Source organism: Condylura cristata, unplaced genomic scaffold, assembly GCF_000260355.1.
Source record: "Condylura cristata isolate star-nosed mole 26May11 unplaced genomic scaffold, ConCri1.0 scaffold00035, whole genome shotgun sequence".
Taxonomy (NCBI): domain Eukaryota; kingdom Metazoa; phylum Chordata; class Mammalia; order Eulipotyphla; family Talpidae; genus Condylura; species Condylura cristata.
In genome coordinates, this window is record NW_004567136.1 from 5296868 (window position 1) to 5315776 (window position 18909).

General features: G+C 39.8%; 1 protein-coding gene across 1 annotated transcript in view; it reads left to right on the forward strand.

Annotated features, from left to right (window-relative positions):
* Nucleotides 1-18909, forward strand: part of OTUD7A (OTU deubiquitinase 7A) — a 105720-nt gene that overhangs the window by 13369 nt on the left and 73442 nt on the right. Inside the window, exons 2-3 of the mRNA XM_004692952.2 lie at nucleotides 1376-1460; nucleotides 2819-2973. Of these exons, the coding sequence (XP_004693009.1) occupies nucleotides 2823-2973 (151 nt within the window). The 5' untranslated portion in view covers nucleotides 1376-1460; nucleotides 2819-2822. The remainder of the gene's footprint in view (nucleotides 1-1375; nucleotides 1461-2818; nucleotides 2974-18909) is intronic.

The window sequence follows — 18909 nt, forward strand, 5'->3', positions numbered from 1 at the left end:
GTTACTCCATTCAAATACTTTTGATACACCATTTGTTTGATGCTTCTGGGAAAAGAAAAAAATTGAAAACCAAGATAAAATATAGGGAAGTATAATGTAACATAATGGAATCCTCTAGAAATAGAAAGTCCAGAGTGCATGGCTGTGGGAATGAAAAAGTCTCCCCAAGTTGAGTAGGTAAAGCAATTACATCCATTAATTATAATTGAAGTTTTTTAAGGGAAACTCACATACAGGTTCTTTGGTACTGGGACTGCAGGAACAGGAATTTGGGTCAAGGGAGGATCCACACCATCCATCCTTACAGGGGTCTTCTTCTTCTTTTTTTTTTTTTTTAAGATTTATTTATTTGCGCATACAGAACTGGGATACAGGCCAGAGGCTCAGGGGTGGCGAGAGGCTTCACCAGAGACAGAGTGGGGAGCAGAACAGGCAGATCGATGAAGTACACTGCTGAGGGGAGCAGCGGGCAGGTCAGGAGAGGTCTGCCACGCCATGTGGTCACCTCCGGGGCAGGCGGGAATTGAACTCATGCAGAAGTGGCTTTAGCTTCTTAGTGCTGTGCTTTAACCCACTGTGCCACCAGGGAGGGCCTCAGGGGTCTTCTTATACCCCTGCTTAACACATATGATCAAACTCATATAAGACTACTGATGTTAAACAAACATATCTGCTATCCAGGGGGACATATTAGACATATCTTTGCTTACTAAGACTAATAAGAGTTGTATGTGCCTTGTGAGTATAGGTAAATACACATAAAGAAAACCATGAAGATAATGACTATCTTCCAAGGTAGGACAAATATAAATTATGAACCTAAGATAGTGTATATACAAGGTGGAGCCACTCTGGTTCCCTAGGAGGGCAATTTCCAAAGGATAAAACTAGAGTAGTCTGTAAAAATGCTCTTTCCAAAGGAAGCATTTCAAACAGATTGATTCACAGGGAATAGCTACCAACTCTTCAGTTATCTGATGACTCCAGTGCTTTTGGTTGTTTCAAGAGAAACTTCCAGTTTTCTTTCAAGTATATAGCATTGACTATAACACTTGACACATTGCACATAAAAAAAAAGCACAAGTCAGCCTAATTCATCAATATCAAAGTAAAGACTTTCAATAAAAATTAGCAAACTGAATCAAAAAACACATTCAAAAATACCAATGAAGGATTAAAGGGATTTGTTCCAGAAATATGAGTGAGGTTCAATATTAAGAAGCTCTTTAATAGAATTCATCATATGTAAGTATCTTAAGAAAGAAAATCAACATCCATTCACAGTAAAACCACTCAGTAAAGCTTATGGATATGTTGTCAATTTTAATTGGAAATACAAGGTAACATCTTATTCTCTGATTTGTCTACCAGGTAGAAGTGGTGAAAAGAAGAAGCTCTCTGGGCCAAGACTTCTGGAGAGAAGAAACAATCAATCTCTTAATTGGTACCATATACATTAGGTAAAATAATTACCTTATTTTCTAGCCATGCCAACCTAAAATTATTCCCAAGTAGGAGTTGTGTGCAAGATGGCATAATGTCAAGGAACGTCTCTGAGATAACTTACTCCTCCCAGCCTTATCCCTAGTCCCCCCCCCCCATGCTTACAGGTGCCCAACTGTGTGTGCTTGAGGAGACTCACCAGTATGTCCCAGCCCCTCTGAAGGGTAGAGCTGGGCTGGTATCGGGCTATGGTACCTATTCTAAAGCACCAGTGGTCATCACAGGTCCACCCTCTACCCTCCCCCAGCTCAGCCCCTCCAAGTGGTTATCCCAAGAGAAGGAACAGAGGACATGGGATTGAAATTCACCCCACAGTGTGTGAAATCAGTTGTATACTTGCTGGCATACAATTTTTCATCATCTATACTGAAGTCAACATACTTTCTGTAAAGGTCCAGAGAGTAAAAATTTAGTTTTAACTGCTCAATTCAGCTGTGAACAAAAACAATTACAGACAATACATCAGTGAATGAGTGTGGCTGTGCTCCAATACGACTTAAGATATTTATTTTTACAAAACAAAATGTTGTGCACCACCATCGGCCCACAGGTCATAATATGCTGATCCCTTATGGACGCAAACACAAGAAGGCATTTGCATTTTTTTCAGCCATGATGAGCTAACTATCCACCAATGAACCAGCACTGATCACTCGTGTGAGTCACTCTCATGTACTATGGGTTCATCTTTTCTCCGCAAGTTGACTGCACAGTCAGCCTGTGGTCAGAGGAGTGGCACCTGTCTAAGAGGGCTGAGCTGCCCAGATCAATCCCCTTGCTGGGCTGTTACTGTGACCATGACAACTCTTAGAGAGATGGCAGTTTAGAGCCATCTTCATCCAACTTGGCATTTCAATCAAATTCTGGACTAACTTAAAATCTTTCCCAAGAGCCAGGTGAGGGATGGTAGACTCACCTATAAAGGCATAATCTGGACATGGCAGGCAACACAATTCCACTGTGGAAGTGGTCCCCATCTGTGTAACCTGGAAAAGGATTAGAAATCTCATGATCCAACTTAACTGAGTCATATGCAGGTGTTTGGGGGCAGAGAGATTGTTTTGAACTAATGTAGTCAGTCTTCTTTTCAATCAGTGGGAGCTGGCATTGGCATTGTTCCAAGGGGTTGTATTTGAGTTTGACTTTGCAATTTAGTAATATCTTATATGAATAATCAGGCAATTCCCAAACCTGCTCAAAGATATGTCACAGTTGGTGGGAGTGGTTCCTCCTCTCCACCATGTCTCTGCAGATGCTCTTGCTCACATCACCACTTCCGTCACATGATAAGATGCTTCTCCCTTTGGTCCCGCAGATGGATGGTTTCTAGTCTGCTTCCCAACCCCACCTCGGCTGAGTGTTGGGCGGCCCTTCTACATGATCATATGACTCTTGATATGGACGCAGTCCTGTCAGACTTTGTTCGGTCCACGGGGGCAGAACCTGGTCTGGCCAGAGACCTGCTGGAAGGTAAGCACAGCTCCTTCCCACAGCACCGCCCTCTTGAAAAGGTGTCTGTTACCTCACAGCTGTGGTAGTTGGATTCTATAAAATTAAACAAGGTGTTGGTAATGAAATTATTGATAGTCTTGACTTTATCCAAGCATGGAGCAAATACTCAACTTCTTACAGTAAAAGTGCTGAGGCATTCACTAGGATTTGCTTTTCATTGCCACTTATTATAGATATTGACTAAAATTTTATCGATCATTATTTTTGAGGTAATATATTCACATTATATACTATAGCACATTCAAGAAAAACACTTTTATTGAAGATCTTAGTTTCTTATACCTGTCTTAAATATGACAAAAATGCTTTTAGCAAGTTTTTGGTGATAAAAGCCATTTGGTGGCCAGTAACTTCAATGGGGATAATTCACAAGCAAGAAGGTAAAATTCCTCCTTAGGCTTTTCCAATAATGACATTTCCTACATGAAAATGTACATAGTCTGTGTGTAGAAAGTTTTCAGATAGTTACTCAGCAGTAATCATGATGACTTGAAAATTAATGTTTAGTTTCTATCTGTATAAGGACTTTTAAAGAGTGTGTTTGTGTGTGTGTATGTGTTTGCAAGGTGAGAAAAACCAATTACAACTTCTTAGGACAATCAATTGCATGAGACAAGAGAATTTCTAAGTAATTACTCCTTGCCTCAAATATATAAACTGTTATTTTGGAATTAGTAATTACTTAGCTAAGTAGTATAAGCCATCATGATTCTTCAATTCATGGGGAAAAAATAGAAACCATTGTATATTATATAGAGGTGGCTCTCCAATCCTACTGAAAATTAAGAACCACTTATTGGAGGATTCTGAGGAAATGGTGGTGAAAATAGCAGTCTTTAAATTTTCCTACACCTCCCAGAATTTCAAAAAAACTCAGATTTTTAAATAAAGTATGTTTCAGGAATTATTATGATACATGTAAGTTAAAGTGCAGTTCTCATTAGTCATATTATAGCATGTCTACCTGACCATTCCCACTGTTTTTTTATTAATGTAAGTGAACGGTCATGTTGACAAGTAGGTTCAAGATGAGGTTGACAGCGAGAACTGGGTTCAAGTCAACACTCAGCAACTACTGATTATGAGATGCAGAACACATTATTTTACTTCTGCTCATTTCAGCTTTTCCATTGAGCCCAACCCAACTTCCAGGTTGACTGTGGAAATTAGAAGTTGCAATGCTCATGCTTGACAGAGTAACCAGCGTGTTGCAGCTCAAAAAATAGCAGCAGACCATGTTTGCTGGGCGGTCTTTGCAACAAACACTAAAATTGCTGCTACTCTCCACATGACTTTCTTAGGAAGCAAGAAGTGTCATCTCTTGCCTTTATTTTTTAAGTTAAATACAGAAGAAAAAAAACTTGACCTTTGATATACAGTTCTAAGAATTTTAACATATTTGTACAATTGTGTTATCACTGCCACTATAGAAACACAGAATTGTCTTATGACCTCCAAACGTTCCCTCCTGTTCTCTTGAATCATCGTCCACACCATCCACAATCACTGCTGTTTCGTTCTACTTTTGTTTTGTCTCAAGAATGTCATATAAATGGAGTCATATAGAATCTATTCTTTTGAAAGTGACTTTGCACTCAGTGGAATCATTTTGAAATTTCTGATTTCTCAATTGTTTGTTCCTTTTTTTTTTTGATTTTCTATTCTAGAGATGGACTCCAATCTGTTCTTTCATTCACCTGTTGGACATTCCTGATGTTTCCATAGTTGGCAATTTTAACTAGAGTTACCATAAATGCTAGAGAACAGGGATTTCATGAACATCATTCTCATTTTTCCAGGGGTGAAATTGCCAGCTCATTTGCTAAGTTTATGTCTAACTGTCTAACAACCTGCTAGACTGTTTTGAGAGTTCTGTGCCATTTTGCATTCTCTCCAGTGATGCATGAGAATTGTAGCTGCTTCACACCCTTATCAGCATTCAGTATTTCTTCTTTTTTTTCAGTCATTTCAGTAGGTGTGCAATGGTATTGTATCATGGTTTTGGTATGTGGGAGCATTTCTTCTCTGAAACTTTTTTGAAGAGTTTCAAAAGGATAGGTTCTAGATACTCACTGAAGTGTCTTCAGTGAAGGTACCTGCTCATGAACTTCTGTTCTTCAGGAGAATCTTCATTGCTCTTTCAATTTACTTATTTGTGGTTGGTCTGTTCAGGTGGTCTGTCTCAATCTGGTCAGTCTTAGAATGTCGTTTTATTCTAAACAGTTGACCACTTTTTCTAGGTTGTTGAATTGTTTGTATATCCAAGAAAGGAATACAAATATAAAAAGCAATTGCTTACATAAAGAAAATGTAAGAGAAAATGAGAGGAAAGAGTGAGGGACAGGAATAAACACTACAATTCTTTGAATAATACATTGTTTGAGTCAGCTAAATTTAGGACCCTGTAAATATTTTTGCATAATTATAAAACAAGACTGAATTTTTTAAAGAAATCCTTAAAATTTGTACAAAATGATACAAAACTGTTTATACTGCTGATAGTTTGCTCAAGGAGAAATATTATAAGTGACTTTGAAACAAAATATTTTGACTGTTTATTGGCATGCAAGCTAAAGACAAAAAGAATTGTTAAGAAATATCACAAACTGCTTTCAGAAATCCGATTGTTGGCAGTAGTATAGATGCTGTTATCTGAGACTGTTGTATATGTGTTTAGAATCAAATAAGTAATTATGCAGTGTCACTGAGAAGCAGAATTTGGAAAATTATACAAACTTAACATTGTTAAGATAATAGAAGGGCCCATCGCCCTTAATTATATTTCTCTCAGCTTTACTAAGATATAACTGCAAATAACATTGTGGTTAAATAACATTTATTTAAATAACATTTAAAGTATAAAACCTGTTATTTTTGTATACTTTCATATTGCAAAATGATGACCATAGCAGTCACCAAACATTAATTACTCTTTCTTTTGTAATATGAATATTTATCATCTACTCTAGTAGCAACTTTAAAATATACAATATAGTATTGTTAACTATAGGTTCAACACTGTATATGAGATGTCCAGAACTTATTGATAATGTAATTAGAAGTTTGTACTTTTGACCATCATCTCATTTCTCCAGCCTCTTAATTTCTGGAAACCATCATTCTATAAACCTTTTCTGATTTTTGTATTTTAGGTACCACATATAAATAATACACAACATTTGTCCTTCTTAAAAAATATATTTATTTATGCATATAGGAGTTGGGGTGCAGGCCAGAAGTGTGGGGGTGAGAGGATTCAGCAGAGACAAGGTGGGGAGCAGAACAGGCTGATCTACTAAAATACACTGCTGAGGGGAGCGGTGGGATGAAGGGCTTAAGTCGCAGCACTGGGAAGCTTACTGCAGCATGACTTTGATCCCCAGACAGGGAGGTGACCCATGCTTGTCCTTATCTGACATAGCATGGTAAATCAAGATCCATCCATGTTGTCACAAATGGCAGGATTTCCATATTTCACACGGATGATTCACATGGAATCTCCCTGGCTGATGTCCTTTGTGAGTTGATGATTTTCAAAGTGGGATCCTTTGATTTCTTCCTTGTTACCTTTTATGAATTTTCTGTAGATTTGCTCAGTGGTTACCAGGAGGTTTATAAAAATACATTATATGTATAGTAGTCTATTTTATGCTGATAACCTGGATCACATTCAACACGTCTACACTTTTACCCCCTTTATGAATTTGAGGTCACAATTATGTCTTTTAATATTTTATATTTATTAACAAATTAATAAATATATAATTATTTTTAATATTCTGTCATTCAACCTTTACAGAAAGTTAAGTTTTCAACATTCCACCATATTATGGTATTAGAGAATTCTGAATTTAACTATATACTTACACTTATGTGTTGTTTATTCTCATATTTTTTGTTGTTACTAATCAGTGTCCTTTCAGTTCTGCTTCAATAACTCCTTTCAACATTTCTTGTAAGGCAGATAACTATCTAATAATAACAAATTCCTTTAGCATTTGTTTCTGGAGTCTTTGTTTATCCATTGCTAAAGGACAGCTTTGTCAGGTAAAGTATTCTTGATTGGCTTTTTTTCTTTCTTTTAGCACTTTGAGTATACCTTCTCACTGTCTCCTGGCACCTGTGGTTTTTGCTAAGAAATTTGCTAATAGCCTATGGGAATTATCTTGTAAGTCACAAGTTTTGCATATCCTGATGCAATACTAATTGCTTTTTTATCCTTGATTTTTTAAAGTTCTATTATAAAATGTCTTGGAAAGAATGTACTTAAATTAATTTTGCTTAGTAATATATGAGCTTCATGAACTTGAATATACAAATCTTCCCCCAGATTGGGGGAGTTCTCAGCCATTATTTCTTTCTATAATTTTTCTGCAACCTTCTCCCTCTCTTCTTTTCTGGTACTCTAATTATTCATAGACAGCTTCTTTTGATAGTTTCTCATAGGTCACATGGGCTTTTTTCACTCATTCTATTCTTTTTCCTTTGTTGTCCTCTGTGTAGATCATTTCAGAGTTCCTGTTTTCTATGCCAGATTGTCTTTCTTCCATTTGAATCAGTCTTCTGTTGATGATCTCTATTGCATTTTTTCATTTTATTCATTGTATTCTTCAGTTCACAACTCCTGTTTGAGTCTTTATGTCTCCAATCTACTTGTTAAGTATCTCATTTGTTTTTTATTTTCCTGATTTTGCTAAGTGTTTTTCTGTGTTTCCTTGTAACTCACTGGTTTTATTTAAAAGAGCTACTTTAAATTCTTTGTTAGATAAATTCCAGGCTTCCATGTATTTGGGAGCAGCTACTAGATTATTGTGATCCTTTGGGGGTGTTGTTTTTCCCTGATTTTGTGTGATCCTTGATGACTTGCATTATTCTTTTCACATCTAAACTGCAGTCACTTCTTCCAGTGTTTACCTTTGAGAGAGTAATACGTTCCACCAGTCCTGCTAAAAAGTCTGATTTTCTCAGCTAGTCTATGGCTATGCCTGCTTCATACATCTTACTCCCTCTAGTGGCAGCTGGCTTAAGTTTGTACCCCTTTCTCTTTCCTGCTGCTCACCAAGCCAAGTGCTAACAGCTTCCCTTTTACCTTCCAATGGTGAAACTAAAATTCAAATTTGTGGTCTCTCCTTCATCCTCAGACTCACACTGGTTTTCTACACTTGCTCACTAACCATCTGCCAAAGTTTACTCTCAACGCACAGAATTTGAAGGTGTGGGTGAGGTACACAGAACACTGGAGATGTCCACGCATTAATTCCAAGGATTTATAGCAAGGAATTCCTAATTGCTCATGGCAGGCTTCTCAGTGGTGTCCATGATGCAGTTAGTGGAATTCATGTCTCTTTAATGCATCCACTAGTCCTATCTGCCATGTCCACTTCTCATCCCCTACTCATGCAACTCATGACTCATTACTCTTGATGAAACAAGAGACAAATGAGCCTCTTTGGCAGCTTCCCATATAGCTAAGGAAGTCAAATGCTCTCTCAGATTCTCTCACTTTGCCCCATAGGATAACTTATGGACTAGGAAGCTGTGACATGGCCCTGAGGTGTGCTGCCTTGGGGAAAGGGTGCTATCAGTCTGTTCCTCTTAACCTCTAAAGTGTGGCCAAACTTTTTCCTTTAATGATGAGAAAGAGAGAGGAGAGAAGGAGGGAAGAGGAAAAAAGGGGCAGGGATAGGAATAGGGAGAAGAAAAGAGAGGGAACAAACCCGATGTGAAAGTCACAATATTTCATAATGTAATCTTGTGACCTATTGTGCAGTTCACAATGCCACCTTGGTGGAACATGAAGGGACCTGAATAACAATATAAACAACAGTAGGTGGGATCATGGGAAGATGATAAAAGTGGTTCCTGGAAGTGGAGAGAAGTTATAGTCAGAGCCAATAGGAGTGTCTGGTAACCAAATTATTTCTGTGAAATTTTCTGAAGCCAGTGAAACCACCTATGTGTCTATTCTAGTCCACCACTTCCTGGCCTGTGAGGGACTGGACCAAGGAGTTTGGCTCCCTTGACCTCAGTTTCTGAAGGCATAAAATGATGTGTGGTTAAATTACATCATTATGTCAAGATGGCACATAATAGGAGAGTTATCAATTTTTTATACAAACTGCAATTTTATGCCTTTCATCAACCATCATTTGATCTCATTTTGCTGTTGAGGACAAGATGTGCCAACATCTATCTGGGAAGAACCCAACAGAATTTTGATAAAAAATCTGGGAAAGACCAGCTTCAAATTTATTTTCTTTTCATTTCCTGATATGTCGGGAGTTTTATTTCTTCTCTCACTATCTGTCAACTGCTTAATCAGTCATAGCTACTCTTCTAATAGTTTTCTCCATGGTTTGTTGCAAAATGTTAATGCTTATGTCATTATCTTACAGCTTTTAGCATACTTTTCCTCATCTTTGTGAATATATTAATTTGGTAACAATAATCAGACCTATAAGAATAAATACCACCACTTTTAACTTGGCTTTAATTTTGGACTAGGAGTGAATCATAGGCGAATTAAGAAGCTACAGATGATTAAAACAATATGCTTATTTATATACTTATAATTGTATTTTATTGTGCATGTATGGCTTTTTAAAATCAAATATATTCTAGACAACTACCTTAAATGTGACATTATGCAAAGTAAATCCAACAAGACATACAAACTATTTTTAACTTTATGCAAAATACTTTCCTATTGAAGTGTTATATGCAAATAGAAACTATAAAGATTATAACTATGGAGCCTAATGAATTTTCATAAATTATACCACCTTGAAGCCTTCATTACTCAAATAAAAACTTTTCAGCACCTCAGAAGTTCCTCTCTTTCCATCTTCCTACCCTTCTCCCCAAATGTAGTCATAGTCATGGCTTATAAAATTTTAGATCAGTTTCTCCTGTTCATGAGCTTTGAATACACAGATTCATACAGTATATATTGTTGTATGTCTACTGCCTTTGGCATCAAGAAAGAGAGAGGGAGGGATAGTGGTAGATCAGTCTTTCTGATGTTATTGAGTATTTAATTCTTTTCAAAGAACCACTTTTTTGTCTGTATTAATTGATTCTGTTGTTGGTTATTTATTTCATTAAGTTCTGGTCTTTGTAAATTTTAATTAATTTGTTTATAGATCTGCCATCTTATTGTTTTTTCTTTCTTTTATCTGTTCTTTTATCAGATAGCTTCCATTATCCATATATATATATATGCACAAACTATATTAGACTTTTTAAGCCATATGTTCTTCGTCACATTTGTTTCAACAATTTTAAAATACAAAGGCTATTCCTAGCTCATTCAAAAACAGAGGTGGACTAGAGTTACCTACATGCCTATAAACCCAACTTAGATTGCTGATGGTTAGTTCAGCCTCTTTTGAAATATTTATACTGAAAGCTATACATTTTTTAATTTCCAAGAATTTGAGGATTTGGCTAATGAAATTTCTACTTTAGCTTTCTTTTGGTTAGTGTTTGTATGATGTATTTTTCTTTTACTTCCATCCTTTTTGATTCCTTCTATTTAAAATATAGTTCTTATAAGGAATAGACAATTGGGTTTTTTAATGTATTCTGATAATCTGCCTTAAATGTAGAGTATTTTTCATTTACCTACATGGGATGTGATAATGATATATTTGATTACTGGTCTTAATAGCTCACCATTTGTCCTATCTGTTCTTCATTCCTTCTTTTCATGTCTCTTGCCCTATTTTTTTATGAATCAAAAATAATAATACTTAATTTCCCCCCTTTTAATTACTTATCTATACATTCTTTTACTATTTTTTCAGTTGTTACTCTAGAGGTTACAGCTTGTAACTTTTTCCATACTTCAGAGAGTTCAAAGAACTTAGAACTTTTTTCCTCCTGAATTTCATGTTGTTGTATCACAATCTGATTCTATTTTAAACCCTAACAAAAATATTTTTGACTAGACATTCGGTGCTCATTTACACATATGGAAGTTGCCAACTACTCTTTCTTCTTTTCTTCATCTCTATGCTTCAATCTGGAATCATTTCTTTCTGCCTACAGAGTATGTTCCTTACATGGTCCTCTGGCCTACAGAGTATGTTCCTTACATGGTCCTCTGGCATTAAGTACCCTCAGGTTTTATTTGTTTCTATTTTGTATTAATTTTTGAAGGATAATCTTTCCAAGATAGAGGAATCTAGACTGGACTTTATTTTCTTTCAGCACTATGAAGATTTCATTCCATTTTCTCCTGGCCTTCATTATTTCCATTGAGAAGTCAACTGTCTATCTTCCTATTGCTCATTTGAAGGTAATATATCTTTTCTTATCTTCCTGTTTCTAAAATTGTGTGTTTCACCTTAGGTTGCTAGTAATTTAATTATAATATTCCCAGTTGTATTTTCCTTTTATTTTTCCTCCCTAGGGTTCATATCCCTTCTGAATATGTGGCTTGTTCTCTTTCACTATTTGTAAAAAGTTTAATCATTATCTTTTTTACATTGCTTTTGCCTCATCCTCTGTATTCTTTCATTCAGAGACTCAGTTACACATATTTTGGATCTGATGCTCCTTGACTGTATTATGCTTTTGCTCTATCCTTCTCTCTTTTATCTTCCCTTTGCATGTCCATGTCTATTTGTCTGTCTTCTTCAGACTAGAGTTTTTCTTCCAAGCTGTCTTCCAGTTTACTGATTTTCTTTTCATGGACACCAAGCCAGGTCTAAAACATACTCACTGAATTCTTATGTTTAGCTATTCTATTTCAGTTCTAGAGTTTCCACTCAGCTTGTTTTCATATTTCTCAGATCTCTGCCAAAATTCTTTAACATATTTGTTATAGTTATTTTCAAGTATGTGTTTGATAACTCTATTGTCTAGCTGTCAGCTAGTTTTCTCTGGTTTTTCTCTTCTTGTCATCTGTTTTTCTCTTATTTTTAATCCTATCTTGATTTCTCACTATCCTGATCATTTTAATTGAGTGCTGAACATTATCTATTAAGCTTTTGAGGTACAGTCTTCAGCTCTGACTATTTCACCATTTTTAAGAGAGGGTTAAGTTTGCTTATTCCAGTCAGCTGGGCATTAGTAAGCTAGGATCACTTGAAGGCAATCATGGACTTATCTCCATGCTATACTTAATCTATTTTTAGTTCACTCTGTAACACGTAGTCCTTTTAGTGTTAGTCCTTTGGTTCCCAACTGAAATCCTGGAATTTCAATCAAGGCCTGCCGTTTATGGGCCCAGTTTCATCCGGAAAATTCAGAAGATTTGTTGAAAGTGCCACTCAGCTTCTCATCCTCTCAGCCATTGGCAAACCTCCCCACCTCCCATGGAGAATGTGGCTCTCCTTGTTAGATTCACCTCTCTTATTTCAGCCTTCTCCAGATCTTAGCCTTAAAATTACTAACTGCATTGATACTCCTTGATATCACCAGATGGCTGTCTTTCTTATAGTTTTTCCATGTTTCCTAGTTACTCCAGTGTGAATGTTGTTCTGAAACAAGCTAGCCCTCCATTGCTAGGAGCACAACTCCCAAATTCGGCTTAACTTTACTATGATATCATTGATAAACACTTCAATAATGGAATAAGCATATATTAAGTTTGTGTATGGCATTTTTTTATTAAAGATTCCCAATCATGTTGATGTTGACATTTTATAGCTAGTCTTGAAATAAATTACTTAAGCCATGTGTGGAAAAGAGTAATTGGAAAAATTACCCATTTAATCTCCAGATGCTATTTAATTTTGCCAATTGAACAAAGGATTGCCGACTTCTGAAATTTAACTTGTTTGTTAAAACAACTAATGTGACATATGCTACATCAATTTTGTAGGTTTATAATGTTCCAGCTCAGATAGATGAATTTTTTACAGGATGTATAATTCCATTACTGTCTGACTTCATACATTTTTGCAGTTAAGGGAATTTTCAAAACCATCACCACAGATCATCTACCAGGGTTTACACTGTACAAGACATACTAGAAAATGGTTAATTGTGTCATCTATTACGTCCTGACCAATTTATTTTAAACAGCTCATATACCATCAATACTAAATTCCCATGCTGAAAGGAATTTTATAATTTTCCAGCTCTCAACCTCAATGCTGTGTGTGTTTATAATGGATGTCTCTAACAACACGTCCAGCTCTAAACCACTTTGTCTCCACCTCCCTGAGGCTAAAGTAAACTTGCCAGGACTTTGCAAGTGGCGATTGTAAAAAGAGTAAAGCAAAGTTTCACAACAACCCTGTAGATCTCAAGAGATTTTTATGTAAAATACAGGTCATTCGACATTTGATTTGCATTAAATATAACCAGCAAAGAGCATCTAAGACTGGGCTATTAGGACATGTGTATATCACTAGATTCCAAGAGGTGATTTCAGCTAAAGGGCATCTAGATGCTTCACTGTTGTTGAGGTAAATATGCTTTGTTCTTAATAACATTCTACAATGGAGTCGGGGCTATCAGAGAATCCAGAAAGGCCTATTGATGTTGATACTTCAAGGGTAGTGACATCTGTAGTTTTCCAGATAGCAGATAGCGTCTCAGTACTGGGAATGTGAACCTGTCACTCCTGACTCACTTGCAGCTGGGAATATTCTCTCTGGAAGCTGGAAAAAGGAGGTGGGCAAAAGCCCAAGCAAAGATCAGGTGGCTCTTCTTTGCAGCCTTGTGGCCATGTCATGGATTGAAGCTCCTGAAGTTCTTTACAGAATCGACAGAACATTTGGCCTGGGTATAGACCAAGCCAGCTCAGAAAATGAGTCTCAAAAATAATTGATTGTTCTCTACTTTAATCAATTTGTTCCATGATTGTAGGTCTGAGCTTCCAGCAGCTCATCAGAGATGTAGTGGGAGAATGCTGGGAGAGTGGTGGGGAGCATCAGGGCGCCCCCTAGAGGTCTTCCCTAACAGGATGCCCTGTTACCGCAAGCACAGTCTCCAAACTGTAAATGGAAGGAGACAGTTGGAACTGGCCCCAAGGCTGCCCAGTCAAGATAAAGGCTGCCAGGGAGAATCAGTCATATGCTCAGCTCAGGGAATCTGGGACAGTGCTTCAGAAGAGAACAGCTCAGGTTTCAGAGGCAAACAGCCCTATGAGACTGGACACATGGCCAGGATCCCCAGTACAACCCTGTGTCTAGCACGCCCTCCTGCACAGGAGGACTAAAGTAGCAGCACCTTGGGAGGTAAGGGCACAACACTCACCACACACACCACACAATGCAGACTCACCACCCATACCTACCATATACACCCCACAGCTTCTTCACCTAACTCCCCGTTCTCTGCACACCCCCACACACCCATTCCACCCAGCACATGCCACATAAACACCAGATGCATGCCCACCACATAATACAAGCCAGTCTGCAACCGCATAATGCAGATGCAGCTGCACATGGATTACATGTGCACATATTTACAGGTTTGCAAATACCTCACACACACGCACATTTTGCATGTGTTCATGTGCACCCAGACTGTACACCCAGACACCCCATGTTAAAACCAGCACAGTGTGCACACCTACAACACACCACTCACATATACCACACATGCTGCGCTATAGCCCACATATACCAGATAAGCTGCACATAATACACTTCTAAGACACCCACACCCACAGAGCACCACGCTGTAACACAGCACATATACCCACCCAGATACATGAAGAACTGCACATGTTCTGCAGACACCCAGCCACATGTAACTGTCGCAAGTAGCCAGCACACACATACCCCACCCACTGGGCCTTCCAAGCCTCTGTGCCACCAGCACCTGAGAGTCTGTCCTGGTCCCTCCCTCTTCTCAGGTGGAGCATTTATAAGTAAGGGGAAAGGATTGCCTCTGGGTTGAAAGAGGAATAGAATCGGTTTTAAATGGTTCAGTTGGAACTGAAAGCTTTTCCATAATGCACACATCATTTTTGTGCTTATCTGCAATTTAGTGTATATGGAAGTTGAGAATTAAATTGATCCCTTTCAATACTTCTGGCAGATAATTTAAGAGATACACAAAACATAAAATGTAAACTCTGACTTTAATGTGCTCATAAATATAGTCCAAGCCAGCTCCATTCTTGGGCCAATGGGATGATATTCCTCTTCCTCCTCCATTTCCCAGGCTCTCGAGCATGGCAGGACCAGGCAGCCACAGCTGGCACATTGGCGCAGGCATTCAGTGCCCTGGGCTCAGGGTGGGCCCAGGAGTTGTTTCATTTCTATGAGCTATTTGTTTTCTGCAGCACTAAAAAAGACATGTCACCACCATCACCCTGACAAGGGTCACTTCATCCTATCCTCCTACAGCAGGGTTGTCAGGTTGTCATGGAGATTAAAGGAGATGCCTGCCATGTGTAAAATAGCACAATACCTGGATTATCGTGGATGCGCCCATAGTGAATGAATGAAAAAGCGGATGAGCGAGTTCCACATCCCACTTCATATGCACATTCCTCCATTAAAAAGCAAACAAAAACCAAGCAGAGAAGCAAAGGAGCAGACAAATCTAGAAGGCTCAGCTGCGCCTGCCCTGACCGCAGCACCCCAGGCAGGAGCCCTGTCCTCAGCCTGCAGCCTTCCCACATTGCCCAGCTCTTCTGTTTCTTGCATTCAGACGTTCTGACTGGGCGATGGCTCCCAGGGCCTGGCTGTCCAGGTAGGGCTCACTTTTCAGTCCACCAGCTGGTCTACAGCCCAGAACACAGAGAAGAAGCTCAAAGCTTAGACCTTCATCAAGAACCTTCCGAAGGCCACTTGTCACCTGTCTTTGCACCTGACTCAGGCTTAGGTATCTCCCCCATGATCGCTGAGTGGGAGCCACATATACCACTGACGCAAAGTGTTTCTGACCACACACACAAACCAGTCACTGATTCCATGCATCTGACCATGTCCCAGGCCAACACAGGCCAGGCTTCCTTGGAAGTTGTGTGACCCTCCTGGGCCACCCAGCCACAGAGGAGCACCCTGCTCTTCTGCACGCCTTGCTACTGTGACTTAACCCACAGGCCGTTCATTAGGAATTCCTGCTGGCCCCCTTCAGGAAGCCCCAGATGCTCCACTGGGACTCACAGTCTAAGCACCTAGATCCACTGTCTGTCTGGTCTCTGCTTCCCTCCTCAGACAGTAGTCAGAGTAAAATTTAAAACCTGGGCCTCCCTGCTGGCACAACGGGTTAAAGCACCATGTTATAAAGCTCTCCAAAGCCACTGCAGCACGAGTTCGCTCCCCGGCCAGGGAGGTGACCCACATGGCACAGCAGACCTCTCCTGACCCGCCCGCTGCTCCCTCAGCAGTGTACGTCATCAATGTGCCTGTTCTGCTCCCCACTCTGTCCCTGGTGAATCCTCTCACCCCCTGCACCTCTGGCCTATACCCCAATTCTGTAAACATAAATAAATAAATCTTTAAAAAAAAATTTAAAACCTAAGTCATGTCCATAGAAATGTTAGAATCAGCTTGTCAGTGCCTCAATAAAAGACTGCTGGGCCTGCACTGGCTCTGTGAGGAAAAGGCGCTGGAAAACACTGTGTTTAAAAGAAAGAAAAGAGAGCCCAAACCTGCCTCACAGCATACACACAAATTATTCCAGGTTGTATTATGCAACCTAGAAGCTTCTAGAAGGCATGGGAGAAGAAACCCATCATAACCCTGGAATTAGCAAACGTATTTAAGAAAAACCAAAATAGGACTAACTATGAAAGAGAAAAGAAAATAAATGATATATTGAATTTCACCAAAATCAAAAATTTCTCTTACCAAGACACTGTTAAAATAAATTGGTAAGCTTTAAACCAAGAATTAGTTTTCATAAAGTACATATCTGATGAAGTATCTGTAGCTATAGAAGTAATTACTGAAAAGTAATGATTATTTATAAATATATAATAGGTGATTTATAAATAATAGATAAATAACTTGAAAATTAGTATACAAATAAAAATAACTCAATAAAAAAGTGAACTAAAGACCTTTTTTTAAAAATGCATGATCAGGGCCCTCCCTGGTGGCGCTGTGAGTTAAAGCACAGCACTAAGAAGCTAAAAGCCACTTCAGCATGAGTTCGATCCCCGCCCCAGAGGTGACCCACCTGGTGCATCAGGCCTCTCCTGACCTGCCCGCTGCTCCCCTCAGCAGTGTGCTTCCTCCATCTGCCTGTTCTGCTCCTCACTCTGTCTCTGGTGAATCTTCTCACCACCCCTGCACCTCTGGCCTGTACCCCAGTTCTGTATGCATCAATAAATAAATCTTTTTTTAAAATGCATGATCAGTAAGCACATGGAAAGATTTTCAAATCAGTCATCAGGGAAATAAAAATGAAAAGCACAAGGAGAGAGCACTCCACACTCACCAGCCTGGCTGAAATCAAGAATAGCAAAACTAAGTGGTAGAAGGATGTGGCATAAACAAACTCTGGTACATGGCTAGTAGGAAAGCAATGAAATAAAATAAAACCACTGTGAAAAATGTTTGATAGTTTCTTATAACGTTGAGAATACAATTGCCCTTGGCCCTGAAGTTCCGTCCCCAGCTATGTGCCAAAGAAAACTGAAAACCCAACAGCTGGTACTGGAAAGCTCAGTGCATCTCACCTTTTTAAGAGCGATTTTACCTGGGTTATCAACGTGGACCCACATGATTCTCAAAAAAAAGGTGGGGGGAGGGGTTTGGGCCTTGAGAGCTGAAGCCGAAGATAGAGAAGTCAGATCCACAAGACAACGAGATCAGAGGGGCCTGGTATGGGGAGGCCCCCCCCAACAACTTTCTGCTCAACACGGAGGAAGGGACAGAACCCAGGGGCACGCTGGCCTCTCACTGAAGCCCCACGGAACTGCAGGCTGTGGCCTCGTGGGACGAATCTGGCCAGCACCAGGCTGCTCCTGGCAACACATTTGCTCCTGGAGTGTCCAGAAAGGAAAGCAAGTCGCCAACGTCAATGTCAGCCTGCCAGCGCAGGGCAATCAGGGGGCCTGTGCACCTCTGGGTGGCGTCAGACACGGGCACCCCGCGAGGCCCCACATGTGAGGGGGTTTGGGAGACGGTGGCAGGCGCCACTGCAGGGGGATTGGCCGGAGGGAGACCCAACCCTTCTCATACACAGGACGTGGTATAGGTGCTGATCGCCGAGGTCTGTATACCTGACAGACGTCGTGGCACTGACCACAGACCAGGGATTTATTCTAGAAGTGATATGAAAAAGGCAAAGAACAGCAAGCCGCCAGCAATTCCAAATCTCTCCTCCCCAAGAATAAAGGCCTGACCCCCCCACCACCACCCCATGCACCCCACAGAGCACAGAGCACCTTGCTCAAGTGGACACTGCAGCTACACAGGGTTTGACCTTGTTCTGATGACCTTGAATAAGGGCCTCTGAATAGCCCCAGGAGCCTTCTTTGTTTCTGCCAATTTCTCACCTCCTGGGGGAGCCCTCTGGTGAAGTAGACAGAGTAGGCACTCCGAGTCTGTTAGGGAGCACCCTAGTGTGAACTGGGCGGCTGTCTGTGGGGCCTCACCGGCACGCTTATAATTCAGTTGTACTGCAGACACACAAAAGGGTCAATAATGGGTTTATCTACAAAAGGGGGAAAGGAAAAGGAACAACCAAGGAAAGAGTGAGGGTTACAAGGTGACTGGAGTATCTTACCGGCTGGGCTGACTTGGAGCTCTGGTAACAAACTAATTGAAAGCCCTGAGTCATACAGTCCCGAGAGCTGTTTCCCCAGTGAGAGAAAGTTGAACAAAATGGCGCCCTATTTATCCCCCAAAGCCCTAGAAGGCCTGCTTAGTTCCGCCCTTGGGTCCTCGCAGTTCTCGCCCTCGTACTGCTGGGAGTTGTAGTTTCCAATCACTGGAGTAGGGTGTAGGGTCCAGAAAGCTGGAGTAGGGG